This window comes from Vigna angularis, chromosome 5 (assembly GCF_016808095.1).
Source record: "Vigna angularis cultivar LongXiaoDou No.4 chromosome 5, ASM1680809v1, whole genome shotgun sequence".
NCBI lineage: Eukaryota > Viridiplantae > Streptophyta > Magnoliopsida > Fabales > Fabaceae > Vigna > Vigna angularis.
Genome location: NC_068974.1, coordinates 3,751,704 through 3,773,626, shown reverse-complemented (window position 1 = coordinate 3,773,626; position 21,923 = coordinate 3,751,704). Strand labels below are relative to the sequence as shown.

At 35.1% G+C, this 21,923-nt stretch overlaps 2 protein-coding genes across 2 annotated transcripts; both read right to left on the bottom strand.

Moving 5' to 3' along the window:
* Nucleotides 1–215: 215 nt before the first annotated feature.
* On the bottom strand, nucleotides 216–3,618 carry LOC108338927 (uncharacterized). Its single transcript, XM_017576001.2, has 2 exons — nucleotides 3,462–3,618; nucleotides 216–2,231 (listed from the first exon to the last, which is right to left on the bottom strand). Exon 2 carries the CDS (start codon nucleotides 2,208–2,210, stop codon nucleotides 300–302), a length of 1,911 nt encoding a protein of 636 aa, XP_017431490.1. The 5' UTR covers nucleotides 2,211–2,231; nucleotides 3,462–3,618; the 3' UTR covers nucleotides 216–299.
* Nucleotides 3,619–16,440: 12,822 nt separating this feature from the next.
* Nucleotides 16,441–20,932, bottom strand: LOC128196598 (mediator of RNA polymerase II transcription subunit 15a-like). The gene is made up of 12 exons (XM_052878076.1): nucleotides 20,826–20,932; nucleotides 20,173–20,276; nucleotides 19,956–20,058; nucleotides 19,645–19,768; nucleotides 19,449–19,498; nucleotides 19,229–19,303; nucleotides 18,181–19,135; nucleotides 17,871–18,064; nucleotides 17,491–17,772; nucleotides 17,115–17,315; nucleotides 16,941–17,029; nucleotides 16,441–16,736 (listed from the first exon to the last, which is right to left on the bottom strand). Exons 2-12 carry the CDS (start codon nucleotides 20,244–20,246, stop codon nucleotides 16,520–16,522), a joined length of 2,364 nt encoding a protein of 787 aa, XP_052734036.1. The 5' UTR covers nucleotides 20,247–20,276; nucleotides 20,826–20,932; the 3' UTR covers nucleotides 16,441–16,519.
* Between the last annotated feature and the right edge of the window lie 991 nt (nucleotides 20,933–21,923).

Below are 21,923 nucleotides of genomic sequence, written 5' to 3'. Positions count from 1 at the left end.
TGACTTTACAGTTATAGAAATTAATAATTTTCAACCAGACGACATGAAAGTATAAAAGAAACTTTTATTCTATCAAAGCATTCCAGTTAAATTTTGTTTTATTAGTCTTTTCTAACAAGTTATTGATCAAATTTATGACATAAATCCTTATAAGAGTTTATTGATTAAGAACTAAATTAAGCCTTTTATGGAAACACATCCACTGAAAAAAATCATGGACCACAAAAAAGATGAATTCATTTCACTGGAAAACCAGAAAAAAGCATTAACACAACCATTTTTTTTTTCAAGACAAAAAACTACATAGGAGGAGATGTAACAAACTGCCTAGGAACACTGAACAAGTCCTTCCCAGCAAAAGGAGTGGTCCACTCTCTCAATCCACCAGATGATGAACTTTCCCTATTCATGCCAACATTTTGCAATCCACTCATGCAGGGACTGCTTCTCCTATTTCCATAACTGTTTCTCAACAATGAAGAGATCCCTAGACAAGCTCCACCTGAAGAAGATTGCACATTCAAACTCCAATCTATGCTGGTATAGTCAAACTCTGGCATCAACCCCCCAGTGTTCCAATCCATGTGTGGATGTGAGCTGAATGTTCTGGCTGCATTATGATGACCGGAAAACAGTCCAAGGGAAGTCGGCACCGTGAGTGCAGGCAACGGCGGCACGTTCATGCTCCATGAACCGTGATGCCGAGGAGGAATCGAAGGTGGAGGTGTTGATGATGCACCCATTGGCTTGCAGAAACCACCCACCCCAGCAGATGAGTAATCTACTGGTCCAAAGAAATGAGAATATTCTTTGTAAGGTGCTTGGCAAAATTGCTCCAAATGATTTGGACTGATACTTCTTACACTTTGAGTTTGTAGTAACTTCCCATTTGACCTAACATTTTCAACACCTGCAATACTATTTACATACCACCCTGCAGCTCCTGAAGGAAAGGAATTTAAAGAAACCATGGAGTTTTGTTTGGCATTTGTGAATTGTGGATGTTGCATCATTACTGGTTCCCTTCCTAGTCCTTGTTGAGTCATTCTTCCTTCGTTTGCAACACCAATAGGCATGCCAGCCTCCATTTTGATCAATGGAGACACTGCCTGCATGGATGGTGCCATGGCTAACATGGCAGAAGAAGGGCTTGATCCTGGAACACCACTCCACCTTCTCTCCCTGGTGAAATTCGGATGATTCGGTTGCAGAGACTGTACATTCCCGGTTTCAAGATCAGGGAACATAGAGTCAGAACCACCATCCTTGCTGTAATGGTTGAAGTCACTTTCACTCTCTCTCTGCTGCATGGAAACCGACTCTGCTGGCAATCCTTGTGATCTCATACTGTTCTGACCAGAATCTTCAGACTTTGATTGGGTCCCATGCTGCTCCTGCTTCTGTGTTTTTAAGGTATTTTCTGCCTTTTGAAGATCACCTTCATAAGCAACAATTGCTCTCTCAACCTCTTGCTTTGAACAATTGTACTTGACTTCCAAGGCAGATATCTGAACAAGCTCATCAGTTATGTCAATTTTCAGATTACCCTCACTCACAAGGCTGGTAGTATCCTTGGTTTGTGATTGTTCTTCATTTGCTTCAAATAGCCAAGATACTGATTGCTCCAATTTTCCATCGTTTAACATTAAGGCCAGTGTTGCTCGTTCAGAAGAGAACCCCATTGCCACTAATTGCTGTGCAAGTGATTCTAGCTTTCTTGACAATAGGTAACCACGACAACGGTCATGCAACTCTTGAGCTCTCCTTTCCCTCTGTCTCTGGTGCTTCCTCTCATTCTTCAACCGGATTTTCTCCCTCCTGTCACTATCACAACCAGGTACACTATCAGGCCGTGTAGAAGAGTTCGTTACTGCTACCTTCTCTTTAGACTCTTCTGACTCACCAGAGCAGCTGCCATTGATAGAAACTGAATCACTCTCCGACACAGCTCCTTGGGGACTACTAGAATGCTCATCTGCATCCTCTACTTTCGTGAAATGACCGGTGTCATGAACTCGAATAGAGGAAGCAACCAATAATGTTTCTGGTGTTTGAAATGTTCCCAAGATCGGATTTTGTGGACTAGCAGGAACACCACTTCCATGAGTAGGAGACACAGAAGTCTGTGGAGAAGTCTTGTGTTGTTCCTTACCAGCCCTTTGAGATGCTTTCTCCTGGGACTTGGATTTTGATTTCACTGATGGAGACATTCTATTGGTTGATGTACTTGTCTGCATTGTATATAGACAAAAATGAAATAGATTCAGTCTTCATTTTACATGAACAAAAACAATCAAACACTACAATTATAACACAATTATGTAGGAAATTTCATCATTTCAATAGGCAAATCACGAATCGTTGGATCAAAGCAGCAAGGTATTGAAGTCTGATGACAAATTAATCATGGCAATTAACCAGGCATTCAATAAAAATTTCTACATGAAGTTCCAATGTCGACATGGATCTATAACCCTCTTGCAATTATCATTGTTTGTTAACACATTTGTGGTGTCTAAATGGTTGCACCAAGTTAACAGGCAAAATTGAGCACAAATTAATGAATTGAAATTAAAAAATAACGGGTAGAATTGCAACACATTTCATCTCCAAACTAAATGAATGAATGAAAAATTAGCTGTCCCTGAACCCAACCACCATGGACGATGCCCAATGACATAGTATGCCAGAACTTCCTATGGAAAAAACTTGTTCAAAGTCACAAAAAAATCATCCATTTTTTATTCAGATATAATGAAATTAAAGATGAACATACATATTTCAAAAAACTGAAGAACCTTTGAGAACAAAAAGCATGGGAATTGAACGCCATGAGAAAGTTAAAATATGCAAGATCGTTATTAAAACTAATCCATTGATAGATCACAACTAACATAGAATTCCCAGAACTAATGTCAGAACCCATTTCTACTTGGCAAAGGAACCTTGCCAACAATAAATGAAAACATGTTCTTAAGGGGGATAAAGGGTGTAATCGACATCATAGGAATTGCATCCATTTCTTAGACACCAATTTCACCAGCTTGGATAAAATTATTCCAAGCATTAATCAAATCCAATCAATAAGGGAAAACAAAAACAGAAATCTTGAACACAAGCTTTTCAAACAATTTAAAATCTCTAAAAAATTATCAAAATGAGGTAGGCACAAACAATTTTCCTATTCCACCCCACCAAAAACAAGCATCACTTCCATAATTGGGAACTTTTCACAGAAGAAATGGTTTCAGACCCATCAGAATAAAATCCTAAAGATCCAACCTTTACCCCAACCCATCATCACAGAAAACATTCAAAACCATATAAATTCAGATTGTAGACTTTAAACCAGTAACCAACGAGATTTACTGAAACTCAATTAAAAGTTAAATTCCCAGAAAACAAAGAACATCCCACATCCATGGGTGATTCAAGAGGAAGAATAGAAGAAAGAAACTCACCTATGAACCACACAACAGAGCCTCTGAAGATGAATGGCGTTTCTGTGTTGGTTTGTTTCTCCTTATTCTTTCTCTCCCTTTTTTTCTGTTTTTGATTTTGCTGTGTATTCTAATAATATAAAGTAGTTTCCCCTTTTTCCTTCTTACAAAATATATTTATCATTTATTTTCTTTTTCATTTTAGCCACACGGCACTTTCCCTGTGTCTTTCTGGCCATGTTTGATGAAAAATAATGTATAATTAACTACCATGTTTGGATCACAGTTTTTTCATCGTTAGAAAGGAAAATTACTAAAACAATAAAGATTAAAATAGAATTTTCCATCCCTTTATAGCACTTTGCTTTTAGATTAAAGTAATCATTCCGTTAATATAATAATATTTCTTACAGTTGATTACTTGTCATTAAATTGATTAAACTAGTTCATAACTAATGAATTTAATTTGAGAGACACTTTAAATGTCAAAATGACATTTTCTTAAAATAATTTTTTCATTGAGATAGAAACTAAACTTCTTATGATTGATTATGAGATAATAAAATAGAATGACTGAATGAACATGCGAACTAAACTTTAACTAAAAAGACAAAAGTGCTTTCCCTTTCGTTAACAAAGGAAAGGGACAAACAAGTGTTTTTCAATGTTTTGGATCCCACGAACATGACTTACGTTTAACGTCATCAATTTTTTTTATTTGATTATGTTCCTCTTTCCAATGACACCCTTACCTTAACTATCTCTTTCATGTCCATTTTCAACAAGCTATCACCAACTTTTGTATATAATATTTTAATTGAAGTTAGATTACATTAGTTATTAAACTAAAAATTTTAATTCAATAACTCAGTTGTATACAATAGTTTTACCAATTTAAATACCGATATGTCAATTTGAGTTATATATCTGTATTTCTTTATCAATGTTTATTAATAAAGTATTTAATCTATAATAATATAATAATAATAATTTATAATTTTTTATTTTAATAATTTATAATTTTTTATTTTAATAATTTTTAATAGATATAATTAATTTAAACTCATATAACAATAATATATATTTATCATACTTTTTAAAAAAATTATATGTTTTTCAATAAACATATATTAGACATTATATATTTTCAAAATAAATCAAATACGTGTATTTTATCCATATATTATAAGTTTCGCTGTATTAATATTATATTATATATAGCCCACAGAAAGGAAAAAAAAAGTGTTCATTAATCACCAATAAATGACTATTATTTTATTTAATTGCCCATTAATTACTATTATTGTCCAGATTAATTATCAATTAATGATTGTTCTGGACCAGTCAATCATTTTCTTGCTGGATGGTCGACCGCTCGGTCCTTGGCTGACCGAGTGGCCATACAGTACACGAGGCCTCCAAGCTCAAGCAAGCTCTTTATTGGACGAGGTGCGGGATTATTGTGAACTTTAATAGAGGTTGTTCGCGTTGTATTGGGTCTGTTTTCTATGCGCTTTAAGTCTTTGTTCGTCTTTGTTTTGCTCGATCAATAAGCTCTATGAGTTTACTGGGAACATTCCCTAGGCCATATAAAAGACGATGCAATGAGAGTTTTCTTTGGAAATTCATAACTGATCAGTGAGCTCTAGGAGTCTTAGAACTTTCATAGGTTAAAGGATTGATCCAATGACAAATTACTCCTTATCGGTCAATAAGCTCTAGGAGTCTCGAGACTTTCCTAGGCTAAAGAAATGATCCGGTGGAAGATCGCTCCTCACGGTCGACGAGCTCTAGGTTGACCAAGTAGTTTATATGCAGGGTCCTGTCATTTGTTTTCCCAAGTATTTATACATCCAAGACAATAATATAAGGATGCGCATCATCTGCAACAACAATAATATAAGGATGTGAAACCGTCCTAAACCACTGTATGTACCCATCGACGCAGTCAAAAGGGGATGTTGCATGTCTCACATTACTCACAACGTGATTTGTGTAGTGCAACCAGGCATCATCAATGACGACTATATCTGCATTTGGAACGGTAGTAGGTGATCGTGGAATGTCTTGGTGAAACCCAAACTCCCTTAAGACACGCTCAGGCAAATGATGGCAAAGGGTATCACCAATTCGAATCCATCCAAAATACATACATATGTCGAAGAATGAACAAATGCCCAGATGTCCCTCATACAAATGCCAAATAACTGCACTCTATGTGAGAGCATCCAATTGTGACGGAATATCTGCAATAGTGGAACTCTACCTAGGGCTCTGTCACTTAGCGACTTATTAGGGAAGAAGACACCAACCGCCTCCTTCCCATGTTAGGGAAATGCGCGTATATCCAACTCTAAAAAAATAATTATTGAATTAAATATCTTCCATCTTCCAACATAAAAAGAAGTACATGAAATAAATGTGGAAGGTATAAGTATACGTGTAACATAGTTAAATCTCTAGCCATCTACCTCATGGAAGCCAGACTCGCATCCCCAAGCTGCTCGTATAAATAAACGAGTGCAGCAACATCCCAGGCATATTTGTCACATGCGTGTATGTCTCTAAATAATAGTAAGTAAGACACGCGTATAGAAATGACACTCTTATTTGCAAATATAGTGCATCCAACTAAATGTAATAGATATGTTCTCACATCATAGTCCCACTGCTACGACTCACACCTCTCAACATAGATCTCTCTAAGCTAGTTGAGCCTGACTTTTGGACCACGTGACTCCTCCATCTCAGCACGAGCCATGCCATGATCAACGCCAAGCAAGTCCACAAGGGTTATACGAGTCTCCTCAAACTCCAACTCCTCCAAATCACACAACTATCTCAACATCAGGAGGTGAAGTAATTTCGAGACTTCATCAAGAGTAACCAACATCTCTCCTACAGAGATGGAAACTATTGGTCTCGAAATGCCATCTCTATGAATCCAGGGAATAAGCCCTTATCGGCGTAATAATAGGAAATCTGTGTGAGAGGCAGAAAAGTGGAATTCAACACAGTGTGTTGAATTCTCTCGTGACATGCTCCTAACTTATTTACTTTTTTTACCGTGGGATATCAACTTCAACATCTCCCATTGATCCTACACAACAATATTTAATATAAATTCTATTGGAAAAAACAATAATTAAAATTTAAGTTTTGCACTCACCCGACCCTGCAAAATATCATAAGCGACATGTTGAACATAGTGCGCCAACAATGAAGCATCACGTGAACCTCCAGCAAATCCACCGACATCCTCCTCTATGTTAGGAACATCTGCATTTTCCTCCTCCTTAACATCGTCGTCAGAGACATCAATGAACAGGAGCCTCATAGGACTCATATGTTTGCTCCTCAAAGGCTCGCTCCTCAGCAATAGGATCATCCTCAATAGAAACTACGTGCTTCTCTGAGCAAAAACGGTAAGTCCTCTCCTAGCTTCGTCCTGCACATAACTCTTTCCTCGAGAACTCGCATTTCGAGAACTAATTAATGATGCACTGCGTGTTCTTGCCATTTCTGAAAAGTCAAATTATTACATAAAGCAAAATCACATAAAATATTGTTTGAAATATAATTAGTAAACTATAAAAAAAATTCAAATTAAAAAAATTAAACTAATAATAATTAATTTATTAACTACAATAAAATTAAATAAAATAAACAATTACGCTAATTAATTCTAAAAAAATTTAAAAATTAATTTCATAATTTATTAACTATAAAAAAATTAAATTAAATAAAATTACGTAAATAATTACAAAAAAAATTACTAACAGTTAACATTCAATATAATAAAATTAATAATATTTAATTCAATAAATTTAAAAAGTTTAAATATATAAAATATGTACTTCATTTAAATATATAAAACTTAAACAATTCATTTCAAAAATAAAAATAGAAAACTTTATAAAATAATAAATTAATAAACTAAAACGTTAAAATATATTTTATGAATAACTGTAAAAAAATTAAAATAATTAAGGAAAATATTCGTTGAGTCTTCAATGAATACCCATATCCGTCGTCGGATGTTGATATTAAAATATTTTTTAAAGATAAAATTGTGATAATAGATCCAGACCCTATAATGGACAATACGTTAGATACATTAATGATATTATCTCAACAGATTTAGGACCTAAACAATATCCAATAATCTCACATTGTTTAAGACCAACGACAATTTAAATGTATATTTCTCCTTCTTGATGTAGGTTACAAGTGTTACAAATTTCAAAATAAACAATCTTTTCAAAAAGATAATTAACTCTAAAAATGCTATTTCATTATACTTGAAATCAAAAGAATCTGATGTCTTAATTCATTTAACGAATGTGATGAGAAAATAGTCTTTCTCTAAAGGGTTAAATATGTTTTTAGTCCCTAAATTATTAGCCGTTTCTGGTTTTAGTCCCTCTTTCAAAATAAGGTGCAATTTGGTCCTCATTCTTTTCAAAACTTTGGTTTTAGTCCTCGAAAACTAACGCCGTTAAAAATGTATTGATGTATCTAACATCTCTGTCCACGTGTAATTGCTTTTTTGCTGACACGTGCAATCAGTTAGGCAGAAACGTTAGACACATCAGCACACTTTTAACGGCGTTAGTTTTCGAGAACTAAAACCAAAGTTTCAAAAAAGAATGAGGATCAAATTGTACCTTATTTTGAAAGAGGGACTAAAACCAGAAACAACCAATAGTTTAGGGACTAAAAACATATTTAACCCTTCTCTAAATATCATGGTGCATATTCCTTTATTTTGTGAACGAATCAGATTTTTCTCAATAAATTTGCAATTTTGATTTTAGGGCTTCTTACCGTGAGAATTTGAATGTTTTCCCTAAATTTACTTGTGTGTTGATTCCTTAATCATTTTCTTAACTCAAGTTCTTTTTGTCAAATAAAACAATAAAGGATAAAGATGGAATACATTACACATTTTAATTACAAAGTTTTGTATTAAACTAAGGTAAAAAAATATAATCTTAAATAATTCCATTCGATTCTCTTAATCATGATTTATACCATGAACTTTTGTAAATATATAGATATCATAATTTAAAGTATTATGTAATAATTTAAAGGGTTAAATATGTTTTTAGTCCCTAAACTATTGGTCGTTTCTGGTTTTCGTCCCTCTTTCAAAGTAAGGTACGATTTGGTCCTCAATCTTTTCGAAACTTTGGTTTTAGTCCTCGAAAACTAACACCGTTAAATATGTGCTGACGTGGCTAACGGTAGACTGACACACGATTTTTTTTTAAGTGTTTCTCACTCTTTCTCCCCTTCTCTCTCTTCCTTCCATCTTCCACCCAACTTCATCCCTGGTTTCGTTTTTCTGATATTTATTAGCAGTTATGTTAATTTCTTTGGAAAGTTACTGTTTTTAAAAGTATCCTTCTGTTAAAAATCTTTGGATTCCTCTCCCTTCTGATCATGTTCTCATGGAAAATACAGGATATTACATTAGTTTTATAATCGTGGGATTCATAGTACCATTAAGCTAATACAGGATATTACAACTCCAGCTTTAGCGCCCAGACTTTTCACCTAAATCAGGACAATGAAGTCAGCTATATTAAGCAGAAAAAATTAAAGCAGGAGAGGGAAAATTCCCATGTATCCAAGGATTATTTTCAACTGTCCAGTTCCCCAGATGGCTTTTAACACTACTCCATATAACAATTTATGGTTCTGAAAGAAAGAAACGAACTCTGAAATGGATATACTCAAAAGTAAGGTCTCATATTTCACAAAGATTCAGACAAAGGAAAACTTCTGATATGGTATAAGGCTTCCAAAATCTATTTATTTATTTAGACACTCACTTGGAATGAAGAGACCAACCACTCCTCATTAGGAATAAGAAGTACGCAACTTCATATAGCACTGGCCAATTATATAAAGAGACCAATGCCTTCTACTGCATTTTACCATAACCTACAAAGGATGCAATCCCAAAATCCCAAGTTCAAACATTCTGAGTGATGCATGCAGAAAGCATGCTTATACCATGAAACATTGCAGGACTGATGTATCCAATGCGTTGTTAACTTCTGCATGGCTCCGAATTCCTTACCCTTTGCAATGGGGTTTCCCGATTTTCCATTTCAGGACTTGCATAATCATGGCCGTAGTATCTCTGGTTGCTTCTGTGGATTCAGTAAGTAAATTATTTAAATGCTTGTAAATACAAATATTATCTGAATGGTACTATGAATCCCACGATTATAAAACTAATGTAATATCCTGTATTTTCCATGAGAACATGTTGAAGGGAGAGGAATCCAAAGATTTTTAATAGAAGGATACTTTTAAAAACAGTAACTTTCCAAAGAAATTAACATAACTGCTAATAAATATAAAAAAACGAAACCAGGCATGAAGTTGGGTGGAAGATGGAAGGAAGAGAGAGAAGGGGAGAAAGAGTGAGAAACACTTGAAAAAAATCGTGTGTCAGTCTACCGTTAGCCACGTCAGCACATATTTAACGGTGTTAGTTTTCGAGGACTAAAACCAAAGTTTCGAAAAGATTGAGGACCAAATCGTACCTTACTTTGAAAGAGGGACAAAAACCAGAAACGGCCAATAGTTTAGGGACTAAAAACATATTTAACCCTAATTTAAATATTTTTACTTTTGATCCTAGTATATTTGACGTAAACATCTTTATTGACATTGACAGTTTACATCAGTCAATGAAAGTATAAATGTTTATTGTTAAAAAATATCTCACCAAATTAACCAATGTCTAGATAAAATTTGCAAACTGAATATAAAAAAAACTCCTTTTGAAAAATATTATTTTTAGTGGAAGAAATTAAAGTGACAATGTTTTAAATATTAAGTAGACATGTATAACGAGTATAATTATGTGAAGTTATTTGTTTATATTATTTTGGACATTAATGCATTTTTATGTATCTTTTAAGTTTAATTAATCAACACAAAATACCATTACATGATACTTACATTAAGATTAATAATATACCCGTTACAAGAATTTCCATAATTATTGATGGAATTGTTATAAGAATTTTTATAATTATTGATGAAATTTTATAAAAAAAAATCATTAATAAAACTAAAATTATTAATAATTTTTATTATTAAAAAAAATATTCGTGAATAACATCTTCAATAAATTAAAATTTGAATTTTTGATGAATAATTTATCCATTGGTAAATTTTATAAATAATTTATATATCTTATTACGGATAGATTTGTCTATTGGTTATTATATGTCTTAAAATTTATTACTAAAATTTGTTGAAAATTTATAATTATTATTATCGATGAATTTTGTAACATCCCCAAAAATACAGCAATAAACCATATAATCGAATAATTACATTTAATAATATAGCAGATCAGTCTTACACTATACGAGAACGTACGATCTTGGCCAAACGGCCTTACAAAAAGAGTTACTATAATTAAACAATACAGAAATACGAGTCTGGCCGAACGGTTTACAAAAACCAACTACCGAACGATCATACATACAAAAGAAAGGAAAGTTGCGACAGACCACCTTATAATAAAAACTACTCTACTGACCGAACGTCCTAAGATTCGGTCTTAACCTCAACATCTACCAAATTTTCTTCTTCCAGCGTATCTTCCAACAGCGCGTCCCCTTCTGCTCACATCCACACGGATGATCATTGCAACGACAAGACGAACGTACAAAACAAGACACGACAGAAAAACACAGGGTAAGCTTATGCAATTTAATTCATGCATAAACATACATTTCACAACATTATTCAAACAAGATAATTCATAGTTCATTCACACAAATCCTAATACTAGACTGACTGTCCGGACGGTATGAAATTTGCGTAGCTACAGGCGTTCGTGCACTCGGGTGTGTAGTAACTAGGATGCCCTCAACAGCTGTGATGACCCAAAACTTTGATAGCCGTTGCTAGGACTCGGGTTCAGCCCCCAAATCCCCGGCAACGGCGCCAAAAACTTGATGATGCCAAAAAATACTTGTTGGGCTCGATTTCGGCAAGTGCACCGAATCGTTCAAGTAATAAACCGGTAAGACCGGGTATCGTTTTCCCAAGAGACTCGTAATACTAGAGAATTGTGCGATTAACAACTCATATAGACTCAATAACATAACATCAATATACAGAACAAGTGCAGGAATGTAAATTGATACATAATTACAAGGTTGGACTTTGGTATTGAAGGCACTTGGAAATGGAAAAGACAAGAAATGGTATGAAATGACATTGTTAAGATTAGTTTTCACCAATGGACTCTTGTGTATGACCAATTTCGTCTCCTCTCTATCAATTTACTAAAGTCAATCCACTAAAACACTCTAGCCCTAATTCCTTAGGTGAAAGAGCCTAGGTTTTCCTTATCAAACCCCAATTCCTTGGCAATCTAACAAGCAAAACCCGCATTAAAGAATTGGGATCTAAGACAACATGTGAATCATCTTCCATTCCTAGAATCAATGACCCACAAGGACTCCTATTTCAGTTCCGGATTTCGTCTTACGTTCCCATAATCCATAAAACCCCAAAATCAAGCCATGAACGTTCCCATTACATGCAAGCTTTAAGATTGGAAACAAGAATACTAGCAATTGATAGAAAAGGCATATATATAATCAAATCATTCAACAATTACACAAGAAATCAAAGGCTACAACTAATCCCAACAAGATGGGTTTGGTTCTCCATTTTCATGGAGAACCCTAAAGCTTACAAAATGGCCATGGAAGAAGATGAAGAACCTAAGAGGAAGAAGGGAGTGTTCCCACGAACCCTAGCAGCCCTCCAAGCTCTCCTCTCAGTGAAATCGCGCCTCCAAATGACCAAAGACCCTTTCCCCTTCGCGTTTTAGGGTTAAATAAGCTGTCTGCCACATCAGTAAAAGTCGCGCCCGGGCGCCCTCTGTTAGTCGCGCCCGAGCGCGAAGCTCTCGCAAAAATTCAAATCTGGCGAAAAGTCGCGCCCGGGCGCCCCTCTGTTTTCGCGCCCGAGCGCGAGCCTCTCGCATTTGGACGAACGTCCTTCAATCTGGCCGAGCGTCCTCTTTCCTGGACGAGCGTACTGGACGAGCGTCCTCTGCCTGGCTGGACGAGCGTCCTCTTCTGCCTGGCTGGACGAGCGTTCTCTGCCTGGGACGAACGACCTCTCCTGGACGAACGTCCTCCTTCTGCATGGACGAACGTCTGCTTCTTGGACGAGCGCCTGCTGCTTCTGGACGAGCGTCCCCCTCTCTTGGACGAGCGCCTGCTTCCTCTGGACGAGCGTCCCCCTCTCTTTCGCACATGGACGAGCGTCCGCTCTGCATGGAGGACGAGCGTCCACTTGTTTCTGGACGAACGTCCACTTCTCTTTTGGATGAACGTTCTGAATCTTGGACGAACGTCCTGATTGTGCGAGTGTCCTGCATGTGTGGCGAGCGTTTCTTAGTTCTATACATGGTTGGAGAGTCTTCCAAGCTCATTTTTAGCTACAAAATAAGGGATTATTGATGAAAGTACATCAAAGTAGCCAAAAACACAAATATATAGAAAACAAGACAAAACAAGAGGATTAAGCAAGTTATAAGTTAGAAAGGAGTTGATTTTGCTACTAAAATGATGCTTAAAATATGGTAAAATTTAGCATTATCAAGCTGCCACCCGAGGTTAGCCCTATCTGTCCAAATTAACCCTAAGGACTAGGACCTTCTATCGTTCCCACACATGACCTACCCTCCTCTACGTGAAGACGAGTACTCACGGAACATCAGGATGAACAGCCAGCTTAGCTTACCCACAATCATACTTTACAAATTCCAATATTCACACAAGAGTCGTTCCTCCCCGGAACGCTCGTCCATAATCCACAACATTTCCATATCATATTTTCTTCATCTTTCATTAATAAACATTTCATTGAACCAACTCGTACAAGATTCATGAGGATTCCAAATAACGGACGTTCAACCCGAACTCAGAACAAGACCGAACACAGAGCGAGACCGAGAGATCTCAAATTTAGGAATGGATTTAAGATTAAAGGGTTGATATCGGGTTGAGGAAGATAACGAGTACAATCATAAATTGCCATAAACTAATGGAACGAACGTCAATTACAACATTGAGCCAATTAGATGAACTAACTCTTGAGAATTCTAATTGAACATCAAAAAGACCAAACCAAGAACGAAGACTCCAGAATGAAACCAATGAATAAGGATATTTCAAGGCATTCAAAACTAATACTTAAAATGATTCATATGAAGAAACCGAACGCTTGTGAATACTTAGTTCATTTGGGTTTAGTATCAAGAAATCCAAATGTCAGTCAAAGACTGAACACTATAGTGAGCAAACCCTAGAGGGTTGAACGAACGCTCGTATTAGGAAGTTTAACTTAAGGAGATGGAACGAGTGCCTATTGTAAGACCAAACACTTGTTTAGGACGAACACTTAGTATGAGACCAAATGCTACTAAACTTAAAGAGAAACGGCTTGATAATTATACCTAGATACTATTGGGATAGTGTTTAAGAATAACTACAATATACAATTACCTATATATATATATATATATATATATATATATATATATATATATATATATATATATATATATATATATACACTTAACTTTATAACGGAACACCAAGACACAGCTATACTTGGCCGAACGCTCAAGCATAGTGATTCGAAATGAAGACGCTTGTCCTCAAATTGGATTCTTCCCAAATGGAAGAATCCACTTCTAACCAAGTTTACTAGAATTACCGAACGGTCGAAGACCGTTCAGTAACGAACGTACACTTTCGTAAGGAAATCATATCAGGATCATTTATATTCCAAATCAATTAACATATAGTTTCACAACTTTATACATACATGTCATAATCAATTTACATACTTCATACAATCCATAACATAGTAAATAATCATATTCATACTTTATATACATCCAATCACTCAGCAACATGCATTCATTATCAACGAACGTACAACGATCATACAATTAAATTAAATAAGCTTCCCTTACCTCTAGCGTGAACGAGCGTACTAGATATAGGATGCGGACTAAAATCCTTCTACCCTCAACGTTCAATCCACTCTTCAAATCAAAACAAACAACAAACCAACTGGTTCAGAAGAAGACTATGAACCCATGCAACCAGAAGTTGGTTTGCATGTGCCAGGGAACGAACGACTAACGGAGAAGAAGACTTACCAGATCAGAACTCGAAACTGATCGGATCAAACTGAAGCTTGGGACACCGGGGGTGCTTCTACGGTGCCTGAACGGAGATTGGAGTAGAAAAATGGTGAGTTTCGGTAGAGAGAAGGGAAAGCTTTTTAGAGAGAAGGAGGAGAAATGAAAGATCAGAGTTTTGGAGAAGAAGGTGCATGCAGAGAGAGTGTGACGTGATTTTTCCAAAACTCTGTTTTGCCTAAAACGAACGTCCGCTCCTCTGCTGACACCTGCATTCCACTATCTGATTTTTGGATCCTCGTTGCTTGACACCTGGCATCCGCTCAAAGGGGTTTTGGGTGCGTTTTTAATGAGGTCTGAAATTCCCAGAGGGGTTTTGGATGCGTTTGAAATGAGGTCTGACAAATTTTCTATCAATAAATGAGTTGGTAAAAAGAACATCAAATTATTTGCCTAGGTGATGAGATTTTTCATAAGTGGGTAAGAGAATGAGGAGTAACTGAAGTCAACGACAAAGTGTGAACAATGTAGTCATAGAGCAGCCATGTAGGCCACAACAACACCTGTGGTTAGAGGTCGAAGAAGAGAAAAAAGAATATAAATCATAGGAGAAAGAAAATAATGAAGAGGCAAATATGGTGTGGATAAAATAGCTATTCACCCTCAATACTCTGTCAATCTCTCTCGCATCATCTTCATCGAGATCGCTCCTAATGGAGGTACTGTGTTCTGCCGTCCTACCCAACACGAACGACTATATTTCACCAAGTGGTTCCATCCGATCGTCTGTATTGGTCCTTGGATCCAGGTCTATCATTGCTACCTCTGACCTTCTTATCTTCTGCCATGGAACCCAGGGCTGCACTTTTAATCTGATCGCGTAGCATTCTCGAGCTACCTTCTGATCAGCTCGAACTGTGCAAATGCTAGCATCCTCCGATGGATACTTCATCGTCAAGTGAGGGGTCAAAACTATCGCTCCAAAGGCATCAGATAGGGTCGGCCAAGTAGAACATTGTACGAGGTGTTAGCCTCTACAAGCAAGAATCTCACCTTCAACTCCTTCGCTCCCCGCTCGCTCCCCGCTCGCTCCCCAGAACTGTCCTCAAATCAGTTCTGTAAAAGAAGAAAGAAAATTGTATATTTCTTCTGTAACAATGTACACACCAAACCTCCAAGGGAGTACTCCCCTCCAAAGGATATAAAATGTCCTGTCTATGTAAATGAATTAACAAAAACCAAACTCTTACAAGAGTTCCTCACCCTCTTATATAGACTCCCATCCCTACTAACTAACTATTATTAACTTTACTCTTTCTTTTTCCTCTCATATGCTCTTAGTACCCTACCACCAATAGATTTTGTTGTCGTTAATTAGCAATTTTCTTATAACAACTTCAAAATACATGAGAGAACATGTACAATATTATAATGTTAACAAAATTATTTTAAACTGTGTTGGTTTGCACACTGTCTTTGAAAGACATCCATAGGCAAATTATTTAAACTTTAAATCTTCTAATAAATTAATCTTGGCTCCTAAGTCTTGTTGGCAATTATAAACAACAAATATCTTCCATATACCAATTGATTTTTAGAAAATTTCTTTGAAAAGTTGTGTATTAGACTGAGTGGTACCGGACTGCATCTTATTAAAGCAAGATTTTATGCTATTTGAATCTTGTGAATGCAAAAAAAGTAATTGAAGGAAGAGTTTATCAGAAATAATCAGTCAAAAAATTTGTATATACATATTATCAAATTCGGACAAAACTGATTGTTTTGTATCAACTTGACTCTAAAGCTATATTCTACTGTGGAGCTGTTAAAGACATGCCTTGCAAAATAAAAAAGTATATGATTGATCTATTCAAGACATGACTTCAGTTTGATAATTTTCCCACTCTCCATATATTGAGCTAAAAGTTTCTCCTCCAAAGGTTTTTGCACACTCAAGAACTGTTTCTCTGGCACAACGTTCCCATGACATTGCTATATCCTCAAGTGACCATGTCCGATCCAAGCATCTCAGAAAGCGAATCAGCTTTGATTTTGCTATTGTTGATAGGTCTTTCTGGCATTCAGTACTGTTGAAGTTGAATAAAAAGGAATCAAGGGAGATTTAAACTATCGAGATAAAATTCTTGTTGATGAAATATGAAACTTAATATTTATAGGATCCAATATTTCTGACATTCAAATAGTTTCATAGTCATAATTTTACAAACATGACTTGATAATGAATAACTGCTTAAGAATATAAATAGAAGAAAATCATCTTAATATCTAACCTGACTTCTGACAGCTCTTTGTCTACAATAACAGGCAAAGAAGTTGGATAATTTGTAGGAACGAACAACCTTAATGGTTTGATTATTGACTGCATGACAAATATTCATGGTTAATATAACAGAACACAAAAAATCAATGTGTGCAAAGTTCATAACAGAATATAAAGTATTCACCTTTTTATCTGCAAAAGTATGAGATTCTACGTTCATATTGAACGATACTGCATTGAAAAGGAATTCGATAACCAACCCTTCACTATCCTCAGCCGCTACTCCCGGCGCTTTAAGAAAGCTGACATTTTCTCCAACAACAATCACACTGTCTACCAATCGATGGTTGATCTCCTTTAATTCTTCTAAAAGAGAAGAATTTTCCTGCTAGAGTTACCAATGCTAATGTTAAGGAATGCAGAAATTAAGAAACAGATACCTAAGTAGTGCATTTAGAGTTGCAGAATTTACTAAACAAAATAATGATATATTATTATTCAGTAGAGTGCATTTGTGAAAAAAAAATTAGTGGAAAAAAACTAGAATGAAGGTATATTACCAAAATTCTTGGCTTCTTTTTTTTATATGCGACTGAAGTCCAGTCAGGTTCCTCAGCATCAGACAACTGGTTGAAACTGTGGCTTCGAGACCTTTTCCTACCAGCTTGTGAAAATGCCTCACTTTTCCCAGTTTGTGCAATGAGGTCCGGTTGGTTTTGTTGTTGAACCATCTCTCGTGGTTCATCTAAGAACTCTGAAGTTGCCATCACATCATTCAAATAGACTGCGTCTCTCATTTCATTAACTGATGCGCTCAATGCTTCAGGTGATATGACGGCTAACTAGAAGTATATCACAATAATAGAATTTAGGACAACCACTTTTTATGATTTAAAGAAATGCAAATAAGAAGCATGGAAACCAGAAGTTTTAGACCAACCACTTTAAGAATGCGCTTCACTTCATCACTTGGCTCATCAAAATTCAGCGTAGATTTATCAGAAAATTCTTTAAGCTTATTGCAGTTTTCTGTCAAGGGTGAAGCTGAAGTCTCCAGACTGTTTACACTGACCCTCAATGCTTCACTTGCTTTCTCTGAACCTTGGGCTTGCTTCTGTACGGCATTGTCAGGACCTGAGTTTGAAAAATTGTAAAAAACATTTGCCAGTAAGCACAGATAACATGGAAAATATAGCATAAAAATGTACAACTCTAGCTGATTAAAAAAAAACCTGAATTAATAGATGTACCTTTCATGTTAGACACTTGATCTACATGCTGTGGGAAATTCCTATATTGTTTTTCCACTTGCTGCTCTTTTAAGCATGGCTTGTTTTGCTGAGAAACAAGGTTCAATATACTAGAGTTCTGTGGTCCCAATTGTTGTGTTGATGGTTTCGCTTCTACTATTTTTAATTGCTGCTCCTTTAAGCATGGCTTGTTTTGATGAGAGACATCCTTCCATATACAGGAATTCTGTGTTCCCAATGGTTGGGGTAATGGATTCGTTTCTATTATTTTCGCTTGCTGAGAATTCTGTGTGCCCAATACTTGAGTTGATGTTTTCGTTTCTATTATTTTCTCTTGCTGCGGCTTGATTTGCTGAGAAACATCCTTCCATATTTGAAAATTCTGTGTTCCCAATACTTGAGTTGGTGGATTGGTTTCTATTATTTTTTCTTGCTGCGGCTTGGTTTGCTGAGAAACATCCTTCCATATATAAAAATTCTGTGCTCCCAATACTTGAGCTGATGATTTCGTTTCTATTATTTTCGCTTGCTGCGGCTTGGTTTGCTGAGAAACATCCTTCCATATATGAAAATTCTGTGTTCCCAATACTTGAGTTGATGGTTTCGTTTCCATTATTTTCACTTGCTTCTCTTTTAAGCAGGGCTTGTTTTCCCCAGAAACATCCTTCCTTATATAGTAGTTCTGTGTTTCCCATGCTTGTTGTGATGGTTTCGTTTCAATTATTTTCAATGGAGAAATACCAGAATGTGATGGACCTTGATGATGGGAAGAAACATTCTTTGGGGAAAAATTAGATTCTACAAACTTTTCTGCTTCATCTAGAATCTTCTTGGTATCGGTGGTTATTTGGCATTTCTTCAATTTGAAGAGTGCCAAAACACATTCTGTTTGTTTCATTTTCTTTATCAGTTTTTCCAAAAGATTTGTATTTGATCCTTGAGGAAAAGACGCAAGCTGAAGAAATTTAACATAAATATAAAAGATTAGTGATAACAAGAAAAAAATGTGTAAATCTAGGATCATAGTTTGCTTGAATCAATCACCAACCTGTTGAAGCGCCTTATTCATCTCTAGATAAGAGACATAAACTTTTGAAAAATAGGCACTATTCATCTTTTGAATCTGCAATTAAAAGGACCAATATACAGTTACAAAAAATGTATATCTTTTGCAGTGCACGTTAGAAAATTTAAAAAAAATGATGGAATATGCATTCAATATCAAGGTAGAAGGAAAAGAAAGTGAAGAGAAACAACTTCTTCATTACCTCTTGGTAAACCTGCTCCTTCCAATCCGTATTTGCAGATTTTCCAGTTTCTGAAATAGAATAGGTAAACATGATCATTAAACCTAGAAAAAATCACACATGTTGGTGCAAGTATATTATTGGGAGTTGATGGGAGTAGGTCATGAAAAGTTTCCATGGGAGCATCAAAGAGAACAAGCTTTGCACATCTCAATACCTTGAGCAGGGAAGACTTCCCCTGAGGCATTAGAGTTTGAGAGACAAGGTTTGGATTCAGCATTCATTGGTGGTTGTGAAAATAGTTCCTTTGTCTTTTTAGATAACCAATGACAGTACTCAGCCTGCAAATAGATGCAGATCACGAACTCGATAAGACTATTATAGTTTTCAAAACGAATTCTTCACATGGAATTAGAATACATAAATTTGTTGAGAATGAGATGCAATGAAGAAATTATCAATTTGAAAGTGAATTCTTTCCAGATAACAAAAATTGTAACTTTGTTCCCACAATCCCAAAATATATACCTCATTGTCCGCAGCACCATTCAGTTTCAGCTCAAATCTTTCCAGTTGTCGAACAAGCCCAGATGTCGAAGGTTCATCACTTTGATTCACTACACCTTCCAAGCTACAACAATTAACAACTTGATAATCAGTTAACGTGACACACAAGACAGGGCTAAAATAATTGAATGTAACACGAGAAATTACAATAATATTCTGGTATTGGTATGCATCTTACCATTGTTTCATAAAACGTTTACGAAACTCTGGCAATTTCCATCTTTGAGTTTTCATATTGGTGTTGGTGTCCATAATAACACAGGCAAAAGGTACTCTATATCCCTGAAAAGCCATAAAATAAAATGCATTAGAAAACAGGAATTGGTGGAACATTTATAATGTGAAATGTCTAGTATTTTCTACAACAGTCTTAGCATACGCAATGGCTCAGGGCATCAGCATTCATCAAAAGCAATATGGTATTTGGATGGCTAAGCCAATCCAACCCAATACTCACTTACAAATACCAGATAAACTTCTGGATCACGTCTCACTAGTGCAAATACCCACTGAAATTTCCCAACCACGCTTCAATTCTTAACCCCTCTAAGCATGGGTTTAAATACTGTTTATGCCGATATTTCGGCCAAAACAAAAGGCGGCAACTGCTACTACATCATCCATCACATTTATTCACAAAAGTTTCTTAGGATGTCAACCATTACAAAGAAAATGTAACTGTAATTTAAAACCTAAAATACAACCACGCCAGAATATCCTATTCTATGATCACAGACCAATCCACTTATAAGTCTTAACAGTAATCATCACCCAGCAAAATCTTGAAAAATCAATTATATCACCTAGAAAAATTAAATTCAAAAACCATACCTTTGTTAATGGACTATTGACACGGAGTGAAATAACACTTCTGTAATTTATAATGCATCCAATATGGTATGTCACGTATCTTATGGCCACTCAGAAAATAGTCTCTGCGTCCCCAAAGCGATATATTACATGACAGAAAGTTTTTCTTTATATATTAAAGAGGAAGCGTGAGTCTTGTGTCACTTTTTTTCTCTTAGCTAAAATATTTATTATTATAAAAATTATTAAAATAAAGAGTATTATTAAATTATAAAAAATCTTTTGTGAAAAGATAATTTTAAAGATAAATCAGTTTTATCATTTTAATATAGATAATTATTTAATGATGGAGATGATTCTTTTATTATAACTAGTTATTTAAGTTTAAAAAATAATTACTTAAATAATAAATTTAATGAAAAAAATATTATACAACAAATCAAGACCTTAACAAATCAATAACATAACAAATCAAGAACGTAACAAATCAAGAATATAAGTTCTCCTTACCTTAGCCAATACTAAGGCTTTATCTACACTCTCAAGGATCATAAGAAATCTCCCTTTGCACTAAGGGTTTTTTTACGGTCAATCCTTTTCTTCTCTCTAAGAACGTTTCTCTCTCTCTCTTTATTTTCCTAATAGCCAGAATTTCTATATAGTTAGTAGGTGTCTAATATAATGACAACTATATATGAGATTAATTTTTCTTATGTAGAATATACACATAACTCTATTTATAATAAAGGCCCATAAGACTCTATTTATAATAAAAGTCCATAAGACTATATTTATAATAAAAGCCCATAAGGAGAAATAACAACCAACTAAGATAAAAGATATAGATAACATAAATTAAATTTATCTTTAACTTAATTAATTATGATAAGTCTCTAATATCTTCTATTTTAATATTTTTTTTTCTAATTAATTATGATAAGTCTATCAATAATATATATTATTATTATCTACCCATAATATCTAATTATATATAATAATATCTCAATATATATATATATATATATATCTATATATATATATATTTTTTTTTAATTAATTATATAAGAATATCCAATAATATCTTTTAGAATATCTAACAATATCTAATAATATCTTTTC

Bases quoted from the DNA above. Each gene is read 5' to 3' on its own strand.
- LOC108338927 (XM_017576001.2), bottom strand. From the start codon at position 2,210: ATGTCTCCATCAGTGAAATCAAAATCCAAGTCCCAGGAGAAAGCATCT.
- LOC128196598 (XM_052878076.1), bottom strand. From the start codon at position 20,246: ATGGACACCAACACCAATATGAAAACTCAAAGATGGAAATTGCCAGAG. The intron at 20,059-20,172 runs GTAAGATGCATA...TAATTGTTGTAG, and splicing joins AAACGTTTTATGAAACAATG to CTTGGAAGGTGTAGTGAATC. The intron at 17,773-17,870 runs GTTGGTCTAAAA...ATATACTTCTAG, and splicing joins TGAAGCGCATTCTTAAAGTG to TTAGCCGTCATATCACCTGA.